Source organism: Pyrgilauda ruficollis, unplaced genomic scaffold, assembly GCF_017590135.1.
Source record: "Pyrgilauda ruficollis isolate IOZ18807 unplaced genomic scaffold, ASM1759013v1 scaffold2, whole genome shotgun sequence".
Taxonomy (NCBI): Eukaryota; Metazoa; Chordata; class Aves; order Passeriformes; family Passeridae; genus Pyrgilauda; species Pyrgilauda ruficollis.
In genome coordinates, this window is record NW_024519206.1 from 30,589,114 (window position 1) to 30,616,790 (window position 27,677).

The window sequence follows — 27,677 nt, forward strand, 5'->3', positions numbered from 1 at the left end:
TACTGTTACAACACTTGCACCTATTTGAGTTGGAGCTGGTGGGCACACAGGGGTTGTGTTTTGAAAAACAAAAAAGATACGTGTTTTGAAAGCACTGCCTTCAGAAAGGCTAAGTGGCTGACATGTTCCCTTTGGAGTGTTTCTCCAAGGAGTGATAGACTTTTGTCCAAGTTATGGACTCAGTTCACTTCCTATATTGGGAAGATGTCCTGCATTGCACAGGGAATACAAGTTATTTGGATTCATCTCCCATTTAGAAATGAGGATACATCCAGTTCTTTCCTGCCATGTGCTGCATCTTTCCTGCTTGTCAAAGACATAATTTCCCTGAGTTTTCCGCAACATTTACTACCAAGTTTCCTGCAGCAGGCCCTGGGCAGTCCTGTAATATCAGAAACAATGGAGACTTGCCTGCTCTTGGTGTCACTTTGGAAGATATATCACACCTGGCCAAACGTCTTTGGTTCATTTTAAGTAGTACTAATTATATAAAAATACTAGACTAATGTAATTTCTTGACCAATCTAAGGCAGTTTCTATTAATTTGCTTTCCTAGAATATTTACGGACAAAGGACCTTAATTCAGTAACTTCTGAGAAACAATCATTGCCTCTCTTTGCTTGGTAAGGCCCACAACCTTCCATCCAGCAGCCAGACCAGCTGGATCTCACAAGGTGCTACTGGAAAGTGGAAGATGGTAAGTGATATCCAGGCAGCTCAGGAGATTTCTCTGTGAGAATTACTTAAACACCTGTGTAATTCAGTGTGTATGCTGGCATTGCAAATTAATTTAAGAGATGGGGTACACTGATTTCAATGCATCACCAGCTTAGCTGCGAGTCTACTTTTACAAGCAATCAAAGACGCAATATAATTAAGTCCTGTGTTTACAGAAAAAAAGATAATCCTTTCAAGTAGTTCCCTTTCCTCTCCTAATTTTGCAGTAATGACTCTAGTCCTATATGCTCTGCTTCACTTTGACGCATCCTATCCTTTTCTTAATTAGGAGAGACTTTTATCACATCCATATGTACTTTCTTTTTTTTTTTTTTCCCTGACTGTATTTTTCAATCCAAATGACAGTTTAATTCAACATCTGTACCGTGAAAAACTCTAGAGTGGAAGCATATTGCTTTAATATGGAAAAGACTTCTGATGCATTTTATATTTGCTGCACATATTGAACAAATTTGTGATTCAGAAAACTAAAATATCAGTAATTCTGCTAATGTAAAGCACAAAGAACAAAAGACCCATCAGCTGTTCAGAAAACAAAATTTTATTTATTGTAAAGTTCCTGAAACAGTAAACACCTTATCAGAAGTACAATGAACTGGCACTATTTCTTTAAAACTTTGAACTGTCTTCCAGGAACAACACCTGAAATATTCAAGAGAGATCTTAAGCCACAAAGCCCACCTCCCTCCCCATCCCTTGTGAGCACCACCAGTGGAGAATGGGCGGTGAACTTTTATTTGCATTTGTGACCTAACAGCTCTCAGGGGGATTCAGGGGGTAGATCACAAACTGGAATTCACCCTTTTGTATTTAGAGACCTGCACACAAAAATTGTGACATGAGACAAATCACAATGCAAATTCCACTTTGGACAAAAAGAAAAATATTGTTTTGTAGAACATCTATTTTAGCAACTATAAAATGTATAAACCTCTCCCTTAAAGAGGTGAATATAGCAACAAGAGGAGACAAGGCTGTGCTTTTCATTAGGACTTTGCTATTTATTCCAACAACTGAAAGAAGGCCTAGGCCTGGACTTACCCTTCCTATTGATACAGTTCATGGGTCTCCCATGAACCAGATAACTCTGTAGGAACATCTGCCCTTCCATTCCTTCAGCATCCTGCATCTGAGCAAACAGCAGCCATGCTCTCCGTGCTACAAAGGCAGCCAGCATGTGCTCGGTCTGGAGAGTGGGGACTGGGAGAACATTGCCTACAAGGTCCAGGGAGCTGATTCCCCAAAAGCAGCCCCTTCCCCACCAACACAGGAGCTTTTCCCAAATGACCTGTGTACACACACACAGTCCCCTGTATTCATGGAGCTGCAGAAAACCAGCTGTTCCTCACAGCTCTTGGTTTGCTCCTGGTTTTACTGATGTGTCACTTCACTCGTAACTGAGTTCCTCAACAACACTGGCTGAACAGCCCCTTCCTAGAGCTCAGGGTAAGAACACCTCACTTGCAGCTTTACCCACACTCACAGTGGAACAGAAAGAGCCTCAAGGGTTTGGGTCTGGCTGATAGTCCTGCAGTGAAACGTTACAGAAAATTTTCCTTGTTATGGGGTGAATCTAAGATGCCTTTTTTATAACTTACACTACTAAACCTTCACAGCTCTATACAAATTCTTAATTACATTAAAAAAAACAGTGTATAAAATCACCTTAAGGCATAAAGAGTTAAACAGAAATGCAGCCCACTGGAAATCTCAAAGCAGCCAATTCAAGAAAAGCTGCCCTTGAAATAAGTATGTATTTCATGTACACATGTTAAGCTTCACTGTCATTACAAACAGTATATAGGACAAAATGTATACTGCTCAGCATCTACTCTTTTCCATTGGTACCAGTCTCAATCTGAGACATGATCTGTGGTTACAAAGAGGAAGTGAAACGGGATATATATATCCCGCAAATAGTTTGCTGTGGGCAACCAGGTGTTGTTAAACATTTATGTGTGCAACACTGGCAGCATTGTTCTGTAAGGGTAGGATGTGAACATGTTTCAACCTCACTGCTCTGCTCAACTTAGTAACATATGGAAGAAAGTAAGGATATGAGAGAAAAAATGTCAAAATGGCAATGATGGAAGATAGGAGAAGTTGCAATCTTGCACAGAAGAATTCCATGAATCAGCGTCCCGTCACCCAAGCAAATTGTCTTGGGCAAATGACTGGAGAGTAAAAGAAAGATGGCCATGGTGGCACTGTCCTGCCTAACAAAGGCTGAAACAGACCACATTGTAGGTCAGCTCCTCTTTGTGTCCAGAAACACCCAGATAACACAGATATGCTGTTGGCTCAAAGATTCTCCTGCTGAGAGCCAGCCAGAGCTGTCCAGTAACTGACTCCTTTCTCCAGAGCAGGAAAGGCATCTCTGCATTACAATATATAACATGTCCAAAGTCAATTCTGAGCACCACTGGCTGTTTTATATGAACACCTTTGAGGAACGAGAAGCTGCTCTACCTACTTGAATATTCAATATGTAGTTTCATAGGGGGAAAAGCCTGATAGAACAGTTTAATTTAGGTGCAATTTCCCTGATGTGGCTTGAAGTAAGGGTAGCCTAACCTCTGGCAATGATGCCTTATGGAAAAACTACCCATTGTCCCACTGCTTTTGGTTCAGCTTTCTTCTGTACTAGTGTTCCTCCCCCACCTTTCCAGCCATGCTGATCAGATCACCCCAGTACTGCTGCTCTCATTAAGCCATTTAACTTTTGTGTGAAGGAGGAACTGTAACATTAGCACAGAGCCCTGAACTCCTCCTCACTAAATCGAGTAGAACATTTGATACATTTGAAATTAAAAAGTGTGTACCAACATGGAAAAAAAAGGGAAAAACTAGCTCAAAAGTTTCTATTCACTGTTTTATAGCAAGAAAACTTTTGTCAGACTTTATTATAAAGGAACAGCATAAGGAAACCAAATAAATAGTTGAATAGTTAACAGTATGCAATATAATAGTACTATACTTCCATTACATAAAAATTAAACTTTGGAACAGCATCAATATGAAAGATTTCTTAGAAAACTAGGACTCAGGCCAACATCCTCAGACCTGTACATTGCAAAAACCACTCAGTTTTGGTGCCCAGTTGGTGCCAGCTTTGTCCTCTGAGAGACTGCGTCCATTGAGAACTATGACCCATCCATACTGCTCTCTAATCCCACTCTGCCAGGCCACATACCATGCTGTATTTCCAAGTGTCTAAGGGAGAGTGATCAGGAAGCAGGAGGCATGAGCTGTGCTTCACTGTTTCAGAAGAAGCAGTATCTTCTTCCTCATCTGACAGCTATATTGAACAATTGCAATTTAGCCTAAGGATGCTCTTTTTTTTTCCTTAAAGCAGCAGTTATTAGAGGAACAGAAAGAAGGCAGAAATGACCTCATAATCCCAGTAAAACCCCAGCTGGTTCTGGGGGAGGCAGAATCAAGGGCTGATTAGCTGGACAAACTGTCTAACCTAACATGGTAAAGTCAGTGGAGAGAACTTCAGTAACTTCAGAGGAGCTACATCAGAATGTCATTCTTTTTTCCTCCCATCAGCACTGTGTGGCCACACTGAGCTGGATTCTATTGGCACATCTCACCCAACATGGGAGGGGAAGGGAACAATCTCTGCTGGCTCACAAGTGACTGAAATAAGCAAATATATCACCCTCAGGAGCAGGATTTTACTGTGCTCCTAAATAATACATATGTTCAGTACAGATTTCTTTCCCAGTGGGGCATGTGCATCTCTGTCTGGAGAAGCTCAGCTCACTGTTCAGCTACACACCAGAGGAGTTTGGGTCTTTGACCTGATGTAAACAAAGAAATACACACAGGATGATTCTGAAATCTGTACATCAAACCAGGTGATCATATTCTCCTCTCATACAAGTTTTAGATGAGCAGATAGTTCCACTGAAGTCAGGAGGCATTTGAGGAAAACCCAGCATTATATATTTGCATTAAATACCAAAATGTATCCTAAAATACTCCTATTGACATCTGTCACCAAAACACTTCCAGTGTCAACTTCTCAAGAACACCAGAACAATTAGCAAAAACTCTCTTACCAATCAATAACAACAACAAAAAACCAGAAATAAAAATCAAAAACAAAAATAAGCTTATCCTCTTTGTTAAATTCCTGTCAGCCACTTGAAATTTCATCTGTTCCATGAAAATAAGAACTTGGCACATTTTTTTTGTATGCCATTTATAAACACTTTCTTTTATCTAGAACATTTATTGCATATCAGAAATTCACTTGGCTAGAATACTTTTTGTTTAGTAGAAAAAACTGCCTTCCAGTTATAGCTATGAAGCTCCACACAGTTCAGTAAATGAATTCTCCTGGTATTTCCTGCAGTAATGGTTCCTCAAATTTAAATCGTTTGGAAATGGCTTTCTGCTCAGTTACTTTTTCTTTTTCTGACTGCCTACATTGTCCCAGTGTGTATGAAGCCACTACAATTAGTTCTTCTGTCACTATTGATTCTTCCTCTCCAGTCTTCTCAGTGTCTTCTGATTGTTCAGAGGCAGAATCTCCATCTTTCTGGATGGCATCACTGGTCTCCCCTTCTGTACTCTTATTCCAGGCTCTGCAAGCAGGATTATCACTTTGTTCCAACCATGGATGTTGAAGACATTCTTCAGCAGTTGCCCTGTCTCTGCAGAGCAAGTAAAGTATTAAAATAAATGTCCAAATGAATACAAAATTCAGAACCTTGCAGAAGAGATCACCAAAAATTATTTCAATATATGACTATGTTAAAGACAGATAAAATTGTAAATAAAAAAAAAAAGCACTGACAGCTATCTTTTACCAAAAAAGTCCAAAGCAGTTGAAGTAGATGAACTCCTAGCATTTAAAAGAAAGGAATTCATAGATCCCTAAATATGAGTCTACACTTCCATGTTGCCAACCAACCAACTTTTGAAATTTATACTTTTTATATATAGAAAAATTATCCAACTTCTACATTCTTCAAGTATTCCCACAGACAAGCAGTAGGCAATTTCAATAGCTGACATGTCCCATGAAGAACTGGTAAAGTTCCACAGAAAACACCTGTTCTGTTTGGGAGCCTGGAATTTCCAGTTTGCCACCCATTAAGAAAAGTGTACTAATGAACCAGAAAAGGAAAGGGTCTCTACCAACCCATCCAAGATTAAGGACTCAAAGCTCAGTTCATTTAAAAGACTTCAGCAAAGTACCTGCAAGAAGAATGGGCGCAGTCTTCACCGCTACAAGCTACAGTTCATACACAGTTTTCTGAAAGTAACTTGAGTTTTAATTACTAACACTTGGACATCATTCGCAATATACAAGCTTGGATGGAAAATGAGGAATTCTCTTCTCATATACATAAAAAGTAATAGCACAATGAAATCAAAGTCCCCTTATACTTTAAGAATGAAAACACTAGAACTTGCTACATTTAATATGAAGTCAGGCTGACATATTAGCATATACAATAGTGTATTTTACTTACTCGGGTTTCTTAACGAGCAGAGTTTTGATGAAATCCACAGCAGACTCTGATACAAGGTCAAAGTCCTCTCCAGAGTAACTTACATTCATTTGAGATATATTTAAGAACGTTTCTTGTTTATCATCCCCCAAGAAAGGTGATATCCCTGTTAGCATAACATATGCCAGTACTCCAATGCTCCTAAATTAAAAGTAAAAAAGGAAAAGTTTTTTTAGTTAGCCTTTCTTTCTTAAAAGCAAACAAACAAAAAAATCCCCAAAGAACAACCCTTTTTAGTAAAGTTATAATGACCATTAATTTGTTCAACTTACCACATATCAGTTGCTGTACTGATTGGGTCATAACTCAGAATTTCAGGAGCTATTCAGGGGGAAAAAAAGTGGGTTTTGTCATATGCAGACAATACATTAGAGCTAAAAAAAGTGATAATGGTCATGTGGTAAAATTTAAGATAAGCCATTTGAAGCATGACAGTCTTTTGAAATCAAGATACTTCTATTCAGGGTATTTAAGTGGTTTCTATTATTCACTGTTTTTAAGTGTAAAAATTGTTTTTCTTTTACTGCCATCTTCAGAAGCCAGGCCAGTCTCCTTCCCAATTAAGGAATCTGTATACAAGTTTCTTGCAGACAAAACAGAAATAGCCAACATTGCATATTCCAGTACTGTAACCCATAACTATGAAGATATACCACACAATATATATAAATATATATACAAAAAATATATATATATTCTCAGGTATATTTTCAAGGTCTGGAGTGGTTTGGGCTTTTTTTTAAAAAAAAGAGAAAACCTACACTGGCTAAGATATTGTATTCAGAGACTGAGTATGTGAATTTGAACTTTTAATCCAAGTAATACTTGTTATGACTGCTGGTAAGACTCATCTAAAGTGTCTTCATCTTCAAGCACACAATGATAGTTCATTAGACTGGCAAGACTTGCCAGTTCTACCTTTGGCAGCAGTACCACGTCCAAGTAATAACTCGATCTTGCGACTCGATCTTGTAACTACACAGCCAGGCTGGCATGCTCCAAATCCTCTTTTCACTCTCCAGAAACCTGGACTATTCATCACTCCTATAGTAACAACTTACCCACATATTCTGGAGTTCCCATGATTTCTCTTAGTTCCTCACTGCTCTTCATTATTCTGGAAAGGCCAAAATCTACTATCTTAATGTCTCCCAGAGGAGACTTACTGGTTAGCAGAATATTTTGGGGCTGAAAAACAAGAGGAGGAGACTTTTGGGATCACCAAAAAAACCGAATGTCTTTAACATCATATTGCATAATTATTTTAGGCCATGAACAACAACAGTGCCTCCTGTAACAAGTATGACACCCTGGATCATTTATCTCTTTCCCCCAAGGTGATTTTGAAGAGACATGTAGGCTAAAAGGAATGGCAGGATTATAAATTTAGAATGGAGAATCAAATCTTTGTTAGCTTAGAACACAATGGAAATACATGCCAACAGCTGTCACTAACAGTAGCAGGTAAGTACCTCCACACTTGTACCTCTCTAGTCCTTTGTATCACCTTTTTTACTCCTCTTGCTCCTTGCTACTTCCAATAGATGGTGTAAAATACCTCCCTCTGAAGGTGGTCCAAAATCACCCAGTCATTTTAAAAACCTTGAACAACTATTTTGACTGCACCTGTTTAAAGGTCTGTTGCAACCAACCTGAATCCTGTTCAAAGTACAAACAATTATTACAGAATACTAACTGAAGAGGAGTTTTAAAAAAATATAGCAGCCTGAGAAACAGGTTTTTAAGAGCATCACCTTTGGATAAACTTGTTTGCACTGACGTCACCAGATCTTGGCTGTCTTCCTTCACAGCACCTTTGCGGTCATTAAGAAGTTCCTTACTATTTTAAATGCTAGCTTAATTTAAAAAGGAAAAATTTTTGCAATTGAAGCATATCATTGCCAAAAAAAAAAAAAAAAAAAAAAGAAGGTTTGACTTTCCCAACCCCCAGACCAGTGATCACACTGGGTTTTATCATTAACTTCTCCAAATGATTGTGCTGACAATTGGCACTGCATTCATGCTTCTAGTGAGCACAAGCTCCATGAAAGTGCAGAAGTCTATTGGGAACCTGGACCATCTTGCATCAGAGTGGTTGAAAAGGGAGGAGGACAAAAGAGTAAGAACAGCAAAGCAACCACTGACTGATAATCCAGATGGAGTAACACCAACATTTATACTCCTTCTCTCATCGCAGAGCTGCTCTGTCCTCCATCCCCAGAGTCACTCATGAAGACATGCTCTCACATGAATAGCCTTGCTTTTGAATACAGAAATAAACCTGGGCAAGAGGTTTATTTCAAGAGCAAGAACATTTCAAAAAACTTTGCTCAGTTCTCCTCACTGCAAGACCTGAATATAGTCAAGTTTTTTGATTCCTGCAGAGTTCAACTGTTATTTGAAACTAACTCCATGATGTTGTCAATTTATTTTCTGTTTGTAAACCTACGTATTAAGAATAGCTCTTTTTAAATTTTCTTTACAAATTGGGATCTGGTGGCTATAAAAAGGCTTTTTGAGGGGCACATTCTCACATTCTTTATAGTTCAGATTTGTTATTCTCTATTTGCATTAGAAAAGCAAACATCCAAAAAAGCTGATTATGCCTCCTCATTACCCTTTCAGTTGTTATTCCCAGTGAGAAATTGAGTTATGAAGAGTCAAATTAAAAGCATGAGAAAAGTATTTTTTCTCTATATTTAAATGAGGGAAAGTTTTCAATGGACAAGTTTTGTGAAACCCTTTAGCCCTGTATTTTAACATTTTAGTAGATAAAGCAGTTGCCTTTTTTTGTTGTCTTTTTTAAAAAATCTTTTTATGCAAAACACACCTCTGCAGAAAAAAACCCTGTCTACAGTATAAATTGAGTCATAACTCTGAATCAATTCTTAATGAAATATCAGTAATTTTCTTGTTTTAAGGAATCATTATGGGATTCTTGTGAAGTACCAGCCTAAATGCCAACACGAAACCTTAAAGAAGCCATAGCTTTGAACTCACCATAGTTTTCAGCTTGACACCATTACTCAAACTTTCAGAAAAGGAAGATAATTTCCTCACATCTGTAATATTGTTTCTCTTTTGCTTTTACTCTGTTAGAATACATCTAAGTTTGCCTAATGCCAGTCAGCTCACAGACAGGAGATTCTGGCTGGAGGCTCTACTGGTGGCCATTCTAAAAAGGGCCTTTCACTTTTACCCTCAAGCACTACTGAAATTGTTGATGAAAACCATCAAATGGCAATGTTTGAAGACCTCCCCCTCTACTGCAGCAAGGCTTAAAGGTTACATTTAGATCCTATTATTTCTTGTGTATTTAGTTGGTTTCAAGAAGTCACATAAAGACTAAGGACACATAATAAAGGTCAGGTTTTTAATCTAATCAATGCCTCACCTTACCTAATTTAATTAATGGTGCAGGTTATCTAATGATATAATATTCAAAAAACCTCAGATGCCTAGAAGAAAAGACAGGAATTATCAAAGAAATAGTGGTCAGAAACAGGAAAAACAGACTAGCTGAGATACCCCAGCTTCATTATGTCTAAAGATACTCAACTAGGTTGATTCTAAAAAAAGTAGAGGACCCCCATATCTTCTTCCTCAGACCCCATGCCTGCTTAAATTCTCTTCCATTCCCAACCACCGTAAGCTTTTACCTAAGACCGATTCAAGATTAAGTCAAAGAGCAAATGAGAACACAGAGAAAGGAGACTTCCCTTACTCTGCAGCTTTTAAGCACCATTAAGAGGAGATGAAAGACTCCTGACTACAATCTGTGCACACCCTGCAAATTAAATAGCATCAACACAATACTGTCAAGTGATAATTAATTTGCACTTGGTAGCATTATATTTATAGCCCTTCATCCAAGTCAAAACTAGACTCCATAATTGTATTTTGCTATTAAAAAAAGACACATTTCAACCATCTTTCAGTAGAACCATGCTTTTGGAAAGAAATGATCAGGTGACAACCTTCCTAAGGCACATCAAAATACCCCATTTCTTTCTGCAGTGTTTAGTCTCAAGAAAAATCTTGTATCTATTCAGAGGGCAAAGAGAAGCTAAAGCAAGGTAGCTGTCAATGTCACAGATCTGGTTCATTACATTTATAATATAAATATTGATCTGACAATTACATACGGACAACCACTTGGGTTTAAATTCTTCTGGGTGTAGAAATTTAACTTTTCTTGAAGGTGCAACATATGGAAAATTGGATGGACCTTTCCAAAGGAATTTGTAACAGAAAAATGAAATGGAAATCTTTAGAGACAGAAAGGTGAAACTAATAGTGCAAAAATCCCCCTTTTAGCAAGAATTTGTAAAATTTGCTATTGGAAACCACCTTGCATAGCAGCAGTAAATGCACAGAAGTCTTCCAAATGTAATCACAATCAAAGTACTTAGTAAATTCCACTGTGCTTTAAGCTGCAAGTTAAAGCAGCATGAGACACAGGATACAACAGAAGATGAGAACTGTGGGTTAATAAATATGGGCTGAAGCAAGCACCCAACTTTTTGAATTCTGTCAAAAATGGGCCTATTTTAAGTCTTGTAAGGCATGTGAAGCAATTAATGCTTTGCAAGTCATGACTTACAATTCTACCATTTCCATAATTTTTGTCAATACTCTGAAGACTTCCATAAACCTTATTTTGCAAAAGACTGATAATTTTATAAATCATGAAAGTCATCACACTGTGAGTAGGACTCCGGTTAAACACACACTGCACACTGCAGTAATGTATAAACACGTAAATTAACCTCCATCACTACACCATTTCCTCTGCTAATGAACTTCTGTAAGGCAGCAAAACAATGCTGGATTTTCTGCCGAGAACTGCACATGCTCCATATTATGGCATAAGTTTTCTGACCAGTTGGGAAGCTTTTAAGTAAGCTTTTTACGAATTTCTTTTCTGGAGAAAATCTACATCCCAAGTCTACTTTTGCACTGTAGTCATATAAAACACATCACATTTCCAGTTACAGATATCCAGCTGGAGATGCTAAGAAACATCACAACTATAACTACAAACAAGTACAAATATATACTGTCCACAAAAAACATTTAATTTTACATATTTTCCTTCAAGGAAATTAAATAGCCAGCCATTGAGACACTGAGTATCTTGTTTAAGCATACTGGAACTTTGAGGAATTCTAACTGCTCATTTTTAGTCTTTTTGAACACACTCTCACAACACTTACTAAAAATATTTCATTAATTCTTTTAGTATAATTATTAATATTCTGTGTGTATGACTCAATCAAAATTTTAAAGAATTCCACATATAATTTGAATAAATGTTTGGAAAACCAGGCAGGTGACATATTTGTGTGCAAATATGATTCATCTGCATTAGTTGATGAATGGTTCATGACGTGCTAAATTAATATATTGAGTCCATACAGCCTAATACTGGAATCTACTGGTAGCTTTATAGTAGGGCCAAAATACAGCTAAGTGTAAGTAAAGATCTCAGCAACAGGACAAACATGCAGCAGCTTACAATATACTTAGTAAATAAGAGAATAGGGCATGTAAAAAGCATTTTAAGAAATGTAATGCAAGTAACTTTTTAGACTCCCTTGCTTAGTAATAAACTATTTCAACCTCATAATGAGATAGAGTTGTATCTTCCATATAAGTGCAGGGATGGAAGCTAAAGAAACTGGAGCTTGCTGCCCATTGGAGAGGTTAGTTCTCTGCATCCCCGTTACAACTCCCTTCTTGACCATAAGATTTCATATGATGGCAACCGTACTTGTCACTTGATTTGGGTCAAAACTATTTTTCAACAAGAAAAAATACTTGTGTCAGTAAATCATGATAATTTATATACCTACAGGGTGTCAGTCAACTGTTTGGCAGCAAATGACAGACATTTAAATTAGATTTTACAGTAACTGGGGAAAAAAAAGGAAGAAAATGCTATAAATGTACTTAACACATTAATTTACCAGTCCTGTTTGAACATTTCATTCTGAAACATTACACTTTATTCCACCAGTATCAGTACCACACTTCTTCATTAAAACTCAAGTCAATACGAAAAACAAACTTGGTTTTCAATGGCCATATAATACCCAGACATTTTTAGTGCAATGTCGAAATAAGTCAGGTCTTACCCAAAGCACTCATTTGCAATTTAAGGTGCAAGGCAAACTTCTGAAGAGATTACATTTCACTTCATCAAATGAAGTTTATATTTAACCTAATCACCCAACATGTGATTATCACCCCCAACATGCTTGCAGACCTGGTGATTACTCTATCCCAAAAGTTTAATTTTATCATTCAAGGTATAATTAGGTAAAATTGTGTTAATTACAAATTGGTGTTATTGTGACATAAGCAAGAAAGTCAACAGATGAGAAATCAATAAGAAAAATACAGTACCAATCTTACCTTTAAGTCAAGATGAACAACATTGTTTCTGTGCAAGAATGAAACGCCTTCTAATATCTGCTTCATAAGTCTCTTAACATCTTTCTCTTTGAAGGCCTCCTCTCTTTCAGCCACACACTGGTCAAAGATTTCACCTCCAGCAGCACTGTGGACAGCAGGAATATAGTTAGTTCTAACTAAATTATAGCACCCCTTTGGCTCTACTCACACTTTATTTTTGTATAGGCAATATCAGCAGGAGGTATAATCCAATCATGATATTTTGAGTTATTAGGCATTTGGCAAGGTTTTACAGCCTTGGAAGTCTTTTCTGCAGTATGGCAGCTTTGGAGAGAGCACAGATTTTAGTCATTTAGGTTAGAGAATATGAATAGTACAGAAATTTTAGGGACTACTTTTGAAACACTACTGACTTCGCTTTCAGATGAAAGCCACAATTATTTGAGGACAGTGTTTTCATAAAAGTTGTGTCTTTTGTAGTTTCTATAGAACTGCGTGGAAATTTGGCCAAGGCAAATTTTAGCAAACATAGAGCAAAACCACCCCACCTCCCACCCTCCTGAAAATGCTTTGCACATACTTAAAAGAATAAATGTTAAGTCTGCAACTGAATTGTTTTGAAGTCTCTGGTATACAGGGATGCATTAAGTTTCTAAATTTCTTTCATCTAAAAATAGCTCTGAAAATTTTAGCTCTCAGCTTCCATCCTCTTTTGTATATGTTTAAACAAATAACAGAATAACAAAAAATATAAAAATAACTAGATATGAATAAATGTTTTTAAAGTACCCTGAAGCCACATGCAGTACCCGCTCTGTATAGCAATGGCTCTAGATAACTAAAATTGTTCTACAATATAAACCTGTAGCATCAAAAGCAAAATAAACTGAACAGAATCTCCATCTTAAAATAAGAATGGGCATAAGAATGTTAGAATGGGGCCACTTTGCATATGGATTGTTGAACTCCTACTATGAAATCAGCACACACACCCTTTGTTCTGCATGAAATTCTATAATCACCCGTTAGGGAAAGGTGGTGAAACCCTCAAGGGCAGAATCCTCTCCAGTTACACCAAACTGACATGCAAAAATTACTTTGCATGATGCATACCCACCTACTCTGCCTCTGCTTGCTTTTTTCCAATGAATTGTACTCCCTAGGCTATCCTGAAGACAGGCACATTCAACATGAATGTAACAGCAAATGAGTTATACAAAAATGGTGCATTTCAACTGTGTACCCCCAGAAAAAAAAAACCACTTAAATGTATTCAAATGTTCATTTTGCCTACACTAACTTTGCTGCTACAGTCCTAGTACTTTCTGAAAGCCTCATGAATTAAAAAAAAAGGTTTTTGCCCTCCAAGGTATTCTCACAGCTATTATTTTAAATTTTCCCTGCAGATCGTCTTAAAAAAAAAAAAAAAAGAATTTAAAAGAAGGTTAAATCATACCCTTTTCTAAAGAGTTTTAAACTTTTAAACTTCTGTTCTATATGGTGGCTGCTGGCTAGCTGGTACAGCAGTACAATTTGATTTATTAAACTAAGATTTTCTTTCAGAAAAACCATCTATTAAATAATTATTTTTCTTCTTTATGTACCAAGAGATAGAGCTCAATAATAAAATGAGTTTTTCAAGGGATTATTAATACTATAATTCTTTTTGAAAAATTTCATATGCCTGACACTGTCCTATTTTTCTTCAGTCCATTTTTATTTAATTCATGGAAATAGTAATATTTCAGTTTTGAACAGGACTCAAATATTAATGACTTTTTAAAAATGAACATCAGCTAGTGTATTCTAATATCCTAAGCCAAATTCCTTGAAAAAGCAACATCACTTGGATTTTCCAGATAGGAATAGAAAAATATCTACTGCAACCCATAAATTATACTTTCTGCCTTAAGAATGCCATAATATGTTACTTGAAGAGTGATTTAATTCCTTGTAGCAGTGAATTATAGTGCACATACAGCGATAAGATCTACTACCAAAATTACTAACACAGTGTGTTTTATAGCAATAACCCTGGGATTTTGCTGGTAAAGCTCTGCCACTTCAAATAAGGAAAAAATACTTCTGTTATTTAATTCTGTGAAATAGGATTTATACCCAAAACATAGGATCACACTTTACATTTAATAGACCCAGCTGAAAAAACAGTGGAAGTTGAGGGTGGGGGCCCTTATAAAGCCCTGCTTGCTATATGTCTACTTGGTAGGCATCTGTTACAATTTGTTTATTAGTGTAACTTAATTAAAACTGAGGTAGACACCAATGCTAAAATGTAAGCTACCTAGAATTTTAATATTACACCTAAAGAATTCTCAATTATAGGTGTTAGAAGTCATGCAATAAAAGCTGAAGTAATGTCCCATCAGTGAAATCAAGAGACAGTGCTACCAACGTGAGAGCAGAAAACCCTTGATCCAGACACTTTCTTTAAAAAAAGAAAAAAAATTAAGTCTCTCCCTATACTTCTGAAGATGCCTGGGTTCATCAGCATTTTTAAGAGTGAGACATGCAAATACAACCCTCACACATGCACACCCACTTCATAACTTACGAGACACTGCCATTCTTAGCTACCATAGACACTTGGCTCTACAAAATAGTTTCACATGGGAAGGTGACCTCCCATGCAATGTTTTGTTTTTTGATCTTAACTTTGCTATTTAGGAGGCTGATAGAACAACTCCTTCTGGACAATTCATTTTGTCCAAAGAATACCACATTCAAACCAGTAACCAGTAACCCTTTACAAGAACACATGGAAATTTGATACTGCAAGACCATTTTGTGTATTGTTGCCGTGGAGAGAGCTTAATGAATTCCCTTAAGCAAAACAGTCAGGGAGCTGTGAGCCAAGCCAGTCACAAGTGGTTGGAAGCACAATGCAAAAAATTAACTCCAAAAAGATCCTCCTGCACACCTATTCCAAGTTTTATCAAGCTCCTTAAAAATACTTTCAACTCAGCTATTTTATATTCCTCAGCTAGATTTCAGGGGGAAAAAAATCTAACCATAGAAGGGCTCAAAATACCTGCTAAGAGAGTATCACAGGCATGTTACTGTTATGATTTCTGTACATATGCAGACCAGGAGTTCTCTAGTGTTAATAATATTTACCCATTTTTCATTAAATTGTATTTTTTCTAATTGTCATTATGAAATAACTTAGGAAATGACTGGGCCAGCCACAAAAAGCTCTTAGGGGATAAAAGCAAAGAATTATCCTTAGGACAACAAGGTTTTTAGGAAAACAAGCCATCTAAATCTGAAAAAAAAATATTGATAAGGATATATTTAATGGAAAAACATTCTGAAATCCAGTTTTTTTAGAATGCATTATTTCTCTAGTACACTCTCCCTTAGCTAAGTATTGAAAAAATTGTGAGAAAAATAAGGCTTTCTGAACTTGAAAGCTATGGCAACCATAATTCTTTAGCTATTTTAATTTACTTATGAAAGTACTGTTGTGCCATTCATTTCTCTTGCCTCAAGTGAAATCCAACTACTCTTCATCAATGAAAAGCATGCTAATACTTTATTACTATTTAGCAGCATAAATGAGCTAAAGGTCATTTGGAAGTCTAGAGAACTAATCTTTGTTACAATTATGTTGACTTTAGATTAAATGGAGACTACTTATCTTCCTTGAAATATATCTTAACAATGAACTGTATGAAATTCAGCATTGAACTTCTTTCAAGTACACTTAGGAGACACTAACACAGTCATTTAACTTATCATTAGAAAAAGATTGAACAAACCTATTTCAGGGCACCTGAAGAAATGAACCATTCCCCCAGCTTTAATGGATCAGACATTAAGTTACTGTTCTGAAGAATGCAGAAGTACAAATCACCAGAGTACAAGTATGTAGCCCAATTCCTAAAATACACTTGATTTCAATGCTGAGTTATATACATTCTGCAATGGACAAAATGGACAAAAATTTACTTCCTCAGTCTTCAAGTCTGTCAAAAGTCTTTCTTGAAAGAGTTATCTTTGCAAAAAAATGGAAAGTCCTCTACCTTCTGTACATGGACCTTACAGTACAAGCTGTTCATACCACAGTGGTTGTAACACTACCAGCAAAGTTTCATACTCACTGCTGCTGACAGCCATACCTCTTTCCTTGGCTAGGCTATACATTGGATAGTAAGTGCACTTACTGGTAATTTTTCCCGTGTAAGGCAATGTAATGTTCCTAAAGCCTGAGAAAATTACAAATGCATATCTGATGAGAGGACATGGGAAGAGAAGCATCCAAATACATAAAATTGTAGATACTGGTCTTAAAAGTTGTCAGTTTTCAGACAAATGCTTTTAGTTTTTTTGCCTTCACTTTTCCAATCAGGCAGCCCAAGAACTGAATGAAACACAAACAAAGGTAACTAAGACCATTCAAAAAGTTTTCCCTTAAAATGTTTTTAGACTTCCAGTCTTGATTTGAGACTGCTAACTAGAATGACTCCGCTTGCTACTCAGACAAGATGCAAACATTGGAGCAGCAGTTATTTGTGATTACAGTGGGTTTGCTTCAAGTTCAGTCTGTTGAATCCTATGCCAAATGGATCACTTCCTGCCAGCAGACTCTTATTTTAACCAGTCACACCTCCAGTAAGGAGGACAATAAATCATGTCCAAGACTATATAAGTCCATTACATTATCCAGGTCCAAATAACAGGTGAAAAACCACTTCATCCAGCATATCAAATATATACTAACTGTGTCTTCAGGATGAGACAACTTCTTCCTCTTTTTAAAGTAAGCGTAACAGAAGTCTACTGTATTTACACAAGGCTCTGGCTCAGCTCACAGACTCTTCATAACAAAATATTAATGATGAAGATTTTTGAAGCTCCACTTACAGGTTTCTATACATCTGACCCACTAATTACCCACTAGTATCATCTATCCCTTCCCCAGATGTGTAAAAACATGGTGATGAACACTTAAGAAAAAGACCAGTTTTTAAGCATCAGATGCTCTACTGCTCTTTCTTTCAAAAGAAATGGGAAGATGACAGGTAGATTGCATACAATACAATTGCATACAATTGATATCAAGTCAAAAGTTGCCAAATTTGCTTTTTCTTTTTATACCTGATACGTCAAGTCTCCCAGACTATCTGTACCTTCTTCAGCAAAATTCCAGGTTCTTTTCATTCCATTTTCAGTGAAATACAGAAACATAACTGACCCACAGATTAATTCCAGGCTTTCTGTTAACCCTTCAGACTTACATACCCCTTAAATTCTGACTTAAATACCCTGATGGAGGTCTTATGACAACAAACCAAAGTCAGAGACTGTTGTGAGGGTGGCTGCAGACAGCCCCAATTTGCTATGCTACAGCTGAAGCAAAAACTGTAATGCCTCCTTGCTTCCCACTGCTCAACACTTAATATTAACATGGCCAATTTTAAGTTAGTTTTCTCTCAAAAATCGATAGTGCTTGAAAGACAACCCTCCATGTAACATTAATATTTATCTTCCTGAAAGCAAAATATTTCCTGAAGGCAAAACCCTCAGCCCTTATGAAAGTTTTTACATCAAGACAAGAAATTTTAAAATCTCCCCTGATGAAGTTAGGGCCAAGATTAAGTATTTGTTTCACTTCTTCAGGAGATAAAGATCTGCCACAAAGACCATCAAGCTTAATAGAAACTAAATGCCCTAGAGAAGCTTGCAGTCTGGGTATGTTCTTTAATCCTCTGCATACAGAATGCCAGCAATTCACTAACATTCATACCTGTTTTGTTGCAACATGTCTTTGGAACACTAAAGAAGCATCCAGACATACTTGCTGAAGTCAGGGAAAGACTGTTTTTGTAATTTACAACTCCAGCACACAGCTATTTATCTGAAATAAGGTATGACTGTTTGATGCATATAAACCCAGTAATTTTGCTAATTACTTAACAACCTAGTTAATACTTCATATTAAAAGAGTTTTGCAACTGTAAGAAAATTGAGTTCTAAAAGAAAACTAGGAATTTTGCACTGAAATTATCACAAAACTCATTGCTCATTTAGATTCCACTGCTCATATTAAAACCTATAGGATCTAGAAAATGAAACTGTATTTGAGTTTAAATTTCTGCTAGTATTTAAAGCAGGTATTTATGAGTCTTCAGTAGCAGCAGTTAAAACCCCAGAAGCTCTGTCACACCTATGTATTATAAATACTTGATACTTGAATATTTCACATATTATGACATCATTAAGGGCACAATGAAGTTTAAAAAATGTATTCTAGAAGGAATTTTGCCTTAGGAGACACGGTCTCATTCCATTTCACCGAACTTTGAAGATACAGTTTCTTTTGACTTCTAAACAAGATGTGATTGGTACACAAGATTTCTTAACATTTCTTTTTGCTATCAAGTAAGAGAAGAGTTGCACAAACTAGATTTATCTTAACAAACAAATCACTTCTGAACTATTGAGCCTCACTGTTCCTCTCTTATTTATTTAAAATCCATAGAACTTAACAAGAATTTAGAGTTCAGTAGCAACAAGCATTTGGCTGAATCTTGGAAGCTAGCGAGATGTCTTACTATCTAAAGCCACTGGCATTTGAGATGGGCAGTCACAACAGCTGCAGGAATGCCCATCTGGACAAACTCAAGTGGAGAAAACCACACAAATGAAGAGTCAAGTGTCTTTTTGAAAGAAACTATTCTAAGTCTCAATCCTCCTCCCTTCTTTCCCCAAAAAGATACTGTTTTAGCAAGTTTTCTATTATAGAGGGTTTTAGTAGTTTCTTTTTAGCAATGATGTTGCTTTCAATACCTCTTTTGTAACTGGTAAAAAACCACAGCAGATTTCATTCCATCTTTGCCACTGTCAATGAAATAAACTTTGGTTCTTGAACAAATACTCATTGCTTCTTTCTCCTTCCTCATGCAGGGAGTGTACAGAGTTCATATCTCATTTAAGATGCTTTAACTACATAAATTATAGTTCAGCTTTGAAAGATACTACATAATTAGAGAAATTTGTTATAATCTGAAGTAGTTATGAGACTGCACATAACTTCTTGTAACCGTCATTTTCTTAGCAATTCTTCTTGAAGTTTAGCAAGGGTAACAGGCAACCAATAATTTTTTTTTACATTATTCACATTGATACACAGTATTTTTACATTATTATTTTTAAGTAAATACTGCAGAAAGTTATTCAGGAATTATTACTAATACTTACTATTCCAGGACTAAAATCATCTCTGTTGCAGTTTCATAAACTTCATGCAAGTTAATGACCCAAAGGTTGCATTGTGCCAGCTCAAGGACTGCAATTTCGTGGATTATTTCCATCCGACAGTCTTGGCCCTTTCTTCTTTTTCTCATGAATTTTGCTGCAAACTCTCTTTCAGTGTCTTTCTGGATACACTTCTTCACCACTGCAAATTTTCCCCTGAAATTAAATAAGAATTTAGTTTTACATGCCTTAGTGACAGCTTTAGCACTGCCTTTATAAATTAATTTTTTAGGAAACTTGAACCAAATCACTATTAGCATTTAAGATTCAATCTGACTTTAGAAAGATGCCTTGCTGAGTGATGATCCCTGTGTTCAAAACACCCCAGCCCAGAACGTAAATAATCTCCATGAAATATAAGGAATTTTAAAAAACCCCATCAATTTAAACAACACAGTTTTCACAGTTTTCAAAAACATAGAGTAAACAAGCTAGTTCCCAAGATTACATTATCCTCCAAACTTTAATTTAAAAAGCTGGCAAAATCAAAATATACAAATGAGCAATTTATGCTTTCTCTGACTACCCCACAGTAACCCAGTTACTGTGTTCTGAAGTATCCCACCATATATCCATGGTAAGAGCACCCTCATTGAATCCTGCTCCATTTGCCATCAAATACCCATACTCTGCATTTTTCAAGATGGTATTTGCACCATGGCATGTCTCAAATGATAACAGCTGGAGTGTTTTGATTAATAGTTCTCAAAACCCCCTACTTATACAGTGAGACTAAGAATAAGGAACCTGGATAATGCAAACACAATGAAGCAGCTTGACTAAAATCAAGTTCTGTAGCAAGATTTCTGCAGCCATGCCAAGGTGAGTAGGAGCACCGAGAGCAGAGAGAGCTGAGCAGCGTGCTTAGCCCACATTAATGAGCGTCACCTCGGCAGAACACACGCCTGATGATCAACCAGGTCAGCTCAAACCACACTGCAGCGCTTGCGTCACACCTCTTCCCCCACAGCACTCTGGCACAAGTAGCTGCTTTTAACTTCCCTGCAAGAGTCCCACACCACCTGCTCCACTCACTTCCATTCACACAGTGCTGATTTTTAGACTAAAAAGGTATTTTAATTAATACCTCTCACTAATGCAATGATGAATTCTCACACTTTGAAGTACAGTAACCTTACTTTAGCTCTTACCATAGAGGCACAATGATCATCAAAACTACCTTTTTTATTTATATGTAAACATTTTCTTATAAAGCTGCAGGAATAGCTTTGAGATCTTTATTTTGGTCCTTTACTTACTGCAGGGTTGCTGAAACCAAAATAATAGTCCTCATCTATTTTGGAATACAATTACTATGGGTTTTGCCTCTCCTACCTCCAACTGAAGTTCACAGAATTAACTACTTCAGCTTGTGTCAAAGATTTCATTCTCCCAGTCTATTGGCAGAAGACTGTTATCCATGAAATATAACTGCTAAACAAAGTTGTGGTCGGCTTGCTTTTAATAAGCATTTGTTTCAAAATCACACAGTCTAAATGAATCAAGTCAATAAGTACCCACAAAGTGGGTATTTGCTAGGCAATCTCAATAAAATAATTGGACTTGTAACCACTGATACAGCCACAGTTATTCCTCTAGGAATACTATTTTGCATAAGTACATTCTCTACAGCACAATATGTACGAAGACTAGATCACAGCACAGTCCAGATGTCTGGTGAAGGTAGACAAACAGCAAGAATATGCTTTCAACATCTTGAACCTAACTTTTTGGGAAAATGTTCTTAATTACTAATACATACATGAAGACAAAACTATTGAAGTTTGTAAAGGCATGAAGATAATTTTGTAGCACAAAATTTATGTACAATAGAAAGCTATGCATTTATCAAAAGTGTTAATACACTTGTTCAAGTTCTCAGCACCAAAAAACACCTCAAGAAAAAAATCAACCAGTAAGTACGTTGTCAAAAAGCAACATATAAAAATAAATTGAGAAGCTTTTTAACTGCAAGTTATTTAAACACCTGACAGATACTAAGCCTTACACCCATAAATCTAGGTCCCTGCCTGGGTTCAACCTTCCCTGTTTTCCTTGTATAGTCTCTGAATGCACTGCGTACTTCCTCTTGAATGCTGCATTAGTGCAATCAAAAGCTTTTAATTCTAGCACCAGGAAGGACCTAGAGAAAGTGGCTTTAAAAAGTTTGGAATCTCTATAATACAAATTTCAAGTACCATGCTGTTTTGAGTTACATACAGAATCTATCTGGAAACAAATTAATTAGCCTAATGAGTACCGATGTTGCGATTCACTGTGCATTAGTCACTATGGAAATAAAACAGGATTCATGGAGCAGCAAGAAACGGCAAGAGCCACAACCGTGTGTGGCCACGTATGTCCTGTTCAGCTGAGCTGGCCAGAAGCCTGATAGGTGACATCATTCAAAGGACAGGTTACACGGGAGTTCAGACGGCTGACAAATACTAATTCTAAATTGTTTCAGACCAAGAATCCTGTCCAAGATTCCTTTTGGTTATGCCTATAATTAGAGCTATTATAACTACTGCATGTTAGAACTCATCTTTTCTGAATATGATCCCCAAAAAGATCAAACCTGACAAACCTGATGTTTATAACCAGTAGAACTAATTACTGTGCAGTGATCTAGATTCATGTCTGAGAAAATTTCAGAGTGAAGATCCAAAGATAGCATCCACTATATGGTTACGCCAACAGATAAATTTTAAAGAATTTCTTTTTGATTGAGACAGAATAGTAGATAAGACATATAAAACCAAGCATTCTTATGAAGTATACATTGCATACATTTCATCTTCGCTTTTCTTAAAGTCCTGCTTTTCAGAACTTATTATAAAAAAGTATATAAAATAGTGTTAGATCACATCATTGCTGCTTCAGTGTATTGAGAAGAGCCAGCAGCGAGAACGTTGATAGAAGGAAGAAGAATTTTGAGATAAAAATCTTAATGCGCATTTGTCAAGTTGAAAACAGACCACAGACATCCAATCACAAATAAAAATGCTTTGGAGGGAGACAAGAATAGGAAACTCTAAATAGTTCTCAGTCCTCACAAGAGTCTCATTCAAGAATTATGATTTAAGATAAATCATATCTAATTACAAAGAAGCTCAATGTCACCTTTTCAGATTGCCAACAGAATTGGCATTGTTTCATTAGGCACACATTATAGCTCAAAGGAAAATTGTCAAATCACAAATCAAATGTCAAATCAGATAAACAGCAACATTTATGTCACACCAATTAATTTTTGTTTTCCTAGGATCATAACAGAGAACTAACCTTACTAATTTAATTATAACATATAAAAATAACTAAGCTTAACTAAATATTTAAAAATAACTAACCTTATTTTTAAAGTGACCTATAAAACTCTGTCACTGTAATAAACGCAGAAATAAATTCTTTCTGTGAAGATGTTTACTTTTTATAAAGTTCAGAAAAAAACTTTTCTGAGATCCACAATACTATATGCAGTTTATTATGTAACTCATATCAAACATTTCTTCTGAATTGTGGGTTTTTTCCCCTGACAATTTTGGACTTCCAAACAACAAAGTGCAGGGATTACATTTCTGATGTTCATGAATAATTTACTCACATAAATTTATTCTCAAATGGCAAAACCAACTACTTGCAACTCTTGATTTTCACCTCTTTTCCACTTTTGCTTAGTTCCACAGCTATTTCACTCCAGCTACTCCACCCAATGTGCTACTGCAGAGAGCAGCTGAGGACAGCAGTGTCATGGCACAAAATAGTACAAGTGTCATGTACTGCTAAGACACACATGACTGAAAGCTACCTAAGAAATAAGAGTTCATGCCAGAATTGTTCTTTTGGGGGGGAAAAAAAAAATCAATAGCCATATCACTAGTCAGGAACAAAGAATATTTCACACTCCTTGAATGATTACAATATTTCTTATTCTTACCTTTGGGTGGAGAATGAGCTTATATGCTTTAAGAAAAAACAGGGAATGAGAAGAAAAAACAGAATTGCATTGGACATATTTACATGTGTGCACACATTTTGCTAGAAGATAATTTTATTGTGGATCAATCATTTAAGGTGATCATTACCTTCCAGAAGAAAGACAGAGCAGTCAACTTATCCCTTCCTCTAACCCAGCTCTAGAATCAAGAGTATTATTTTCTGTACACAAATGATGACTTACAATATGTGCATAGCTTGTTTCACATAAAAAAAGGAGTGCAACATTCCATCAACAAACTAAAGAATTAATAGCCTAGTAATACTTTGTCTGCAATTAGGAGGTTTTTTTTCCTCTAAGGAAACAAGCAAAGCAACTAAATATAATTATAGCAGACCCCTTAAGGAAGCTCTTGGTAGTAAAAAATTTATTGTTGCCCATTTTACAGTACAATTATGGCTTAAGCACAAATGGTAAGGAGAAGAGTTAAGCAATTGGTGTCTTGTCCTCCACAAAGGTGACACTGCTTCAAACTAACCTAACTCAAGCTAGCACTGTCTGAAAACATTTAAATCTCAGTGACGTGATGACAAGTGGCACCCTTAAAACGATCATCGGAGGTAGTTTGATTTCAAACCTCATGCAAGTTCAGATTTGTGTGAGAATATTGTGATTCTGAGGACAGTAAAATTATTAAGGCTGTGAATACTGGACCAAAATGTCATATATTAAATAATTTCATTTAAAAACTTTTATTTCCATGTCATGTTAAGGAACTTGCAATAATTTCCTTTCCTGAGTGGCCATTATAACAAAGTTTTTGATATTTTTCCCACGTGAACCTGGCTTTCCCAACAGCTGTGTTTCAACAGACTTGCAAATGCCTGTTCAGCTACTGAACGAGGCAACACCTTCTGAAGCACATAACCTCTACATTCTGAAAGCAGTTGTTTCTCCTGTGAGCAGAACTAATGAAGCCTGACTTCCCACGGTGTACCTCTGGTGACAGTGTGATCAAGTTCCCCCTAGATTCATCCATGCCTTTCATGACTGATTCCCCCAGGATTTTTGCTCCCTAACGTGCCACGTGGGGCCAGAGCCCTGGTACCACTCCTCCCAGCATCACCAGAACTACAATGCCTTAACATTTCACCATGTTCCACTTCCTTCCCACCTCCTCCAAACACAGGAGCCCAGAGAACACAAAACAGGGGCTCCAAGTGCTCTGGGACATTCAAGATACATGTGTTGACTGACAGAATGGGAGGCCAAAGACTGCACAAACCTGCTGAGTTCATGCAGCAGCCCTGATCACAGCAAAGGTGAAAAACCTACTTGCTTCTTTCTCCACGCTCTCAGGTTTAAACACAATCCAGACAAATGTTGTTATTTTCAAACCTACCTAAAATTCAGCTTTCAAACTGTTTTTCTAATTCTGGAAATGGGATGGACTAATACAGAGTGTATAAACCTTTCTCTACCAAATCTTAATGCTAAAATAGATTATGTTGTGTGCACAAGGACTGCTTTTAATAGGAGACAAAAACCTGCCATACCTGGCTGCTACTTTGTTCTTTGTAAAGAAAAACACTACCCATAAAGAGAGAATTACATAATTTATGAACACACAAAAGTGAAACAATTTGTGCTAATAAATCATCAATAAAATTATAAGTGGCAGAGAGACTTTCCACCTACATTTTGTCACAGAGTTGGCAAAAAATAGTCTTTAATGGGAGTATTTGAGCTGAAATATCTGCTTTTTAAAAAACAAAATTTAAAACTGTTGAATAAAAAACAAGCATATGCATTCAAATGTAGAGATTTCTATATTCTAAAAGAGAAGATAGTGAAAACACTCATGAAGTTGAGGAGAGATAGCCTGAACCAAAAATATGTACAACTGTTGCTCAAAACAACGACAAACACTTAGAACTGCCACTTAACTCATTTTAACTACTGGTGCAAAATCACAGCCTTCACGTGAAGGTCATCCTTAAAATATTCAAAAAATATTCCATGCAAAAGTCCATGCTGCTATTTACTTGTTTATACTGCAGACTAAGACTTGAAGCAGTAGTTAATTCTTTCTCTTAGGGTAAAGCAAATCATCTGAGTTGTACTTTTTTGTTCCAGAAAGAACCTTAATGTATTTCATGCTCTGATTAGGCCAGTGACTATCACCCAGCTCTGAGGGAAATGCTCATTCTATGGAAAAACTGCAAAATATTTTCTGAAATCATGTGAACTTCAAACAAAAAAAAAACCAAAACAGCAGTGATACCAGTGATACCTATGCCTTTTGGACTGTTTTTTAGAATTTAGGCTGATTTGTAGCCTGTGTTTAGCTAGCTTCAGTTTCCAGGCCTTGGACATTGTGGTCACAACAATCTACAAAAAGTTTTCTCATTCCATGGGATGTTTCTCCCACCTGCTTACCATGTGAATGCTTTAGACCACTATATTTAAACAGGTATTATTCTACTGGTACATCAGAGTTCTTAAGTGAGCATTAAGCTAACACCTAGGCAGCCTAAATATTTGTTACAGGTACCGACAGCAGCTGCATTTGCCTTGAAACTCCTCCTTAGCTCCAAAGGGGTTGATTTTGCCACTGTATAAACTGAGGTACACAGGGAGCATAACCTGCATTAGAACATACATTGAGGAGGATATCTTTCCATATATCTGGTGGTATTCCATCTAATCTTTTTTATTGAAACAGTCCTTGGATGAAGCACTATCATTCTTTTAATAGGAAGTGACAGAATTTCAGACAAAAGTGTTGGTTAAGTGGTGCTGAAATTCCATATATGTAGTTCCCAAGATGCAGAAACCTTTTAATGAGACTTTTTGCCCTAAAACTTGCATTCTATCAGTCATGTGTTGAAATGATACATGGACTAAATCTTACATGTGGAATCACTTCCAAACCCAAGATTTTAACTCCTTGAAAAGTTCCACCATTAGATTACTCTCAAGCATATGCTATTCCAAAGGAGTGTAAAAATTGTTTTTCCACGTCACAGCTTACAAAGCTCGAGAAAATAATAAATACTTTCAGAAGAAAAAAAAAAAAAAAAAAAAGGCAGGTTTTTCTTCTCCAGTGGAAATCTAGACCAATATCCACTACTCCACACGGCCTCCCAGGGAACCACAGCATCTTCCCAGCCAGATCTGCAAGGCTGGGGAGCCGAGGATGACTTCTTCAGCAGAAGGAGGGACAGACAGCTGCGGGGTACAGCTGCCTCCCAGCACCCTCTTCCAGCCGAGCCAACGCCACGGACACGCCCTCGGAGCTCCCTCAGCTGCCCTCAGCGCGGGCAGAGCTCCGGATGCCGCCGGACGCGGCTCTACCCCGGCAGGGACCCCCAAGGGTGGGATGCCACAACCCCCCGGCCCCGCTCCTTCCCCCGCCGTCCGGGCAGCGGAGGCAGCGCTCACCTGCCGAGCTCCCGGCCGGGGCTCAGGCTGTACCGCTCCTGGAAGGGCTCCGTGCGGATGGGCGTACGGATCTCCGCCAGCAGCCCGCCCCGCCGCCGGGATCGCCCGGCTGCGGGCTGAGGTGGCGGCGGCCGGTCACCGCGGGAGCGACCGGGCTGCGGCTTCTCGTCGGGGCTCATGGCGCGGGGCTTCTCCCTCGGCAGGGGGACGCCTTCGCCTTCGCCTTCTCCTCCCGTCTCCCTCCCGGTGCCCGTGTCCCTCCCGGCCCGCGCTCCCTCCGGGCGCTGCCGCGGGCTCGCGGAGGCTGCGGGCAGCACGCGCCGGCCGAGGGGGCG

General features: G+C 37.4%; 1 protein-coding gene across 1 annotated transcript; it reads right to left on the reverse strand.

Moving 5' to 3' along the window:
* Nucleotides 1–1,261: 1,261 nt before the first annotated feature.
* Nucleotides 1,262–27,677, reverse strand: STK17A (serine/threonine kinase 17a). Its single transcript, XM_041466429.1, has 7 exons — nucleotides 27,343–27,677; nucleotides 19,905–20,117; nucleotides 12,684–12,828; nucleotides 7,328–7,454; nucleotides 6,539–6,587; nucleotides 6,228–6,407; nucleotides 1,262–5,402 (listed from the first exon to the last, which is right to left on the reverse strand). The coding sequence occupies exons 1-7, from the start codon at nucleotides 27,519–27,521 to the stop codon at nucleotides 5,069–5,071; spliced, it is 1,227 nt and encodes a 408-aa protein (XP_041322363.1). The 5' UTR covers nucleotides 27,522–27,677; the 3' UTR covers nucleotides 1,262–5,068.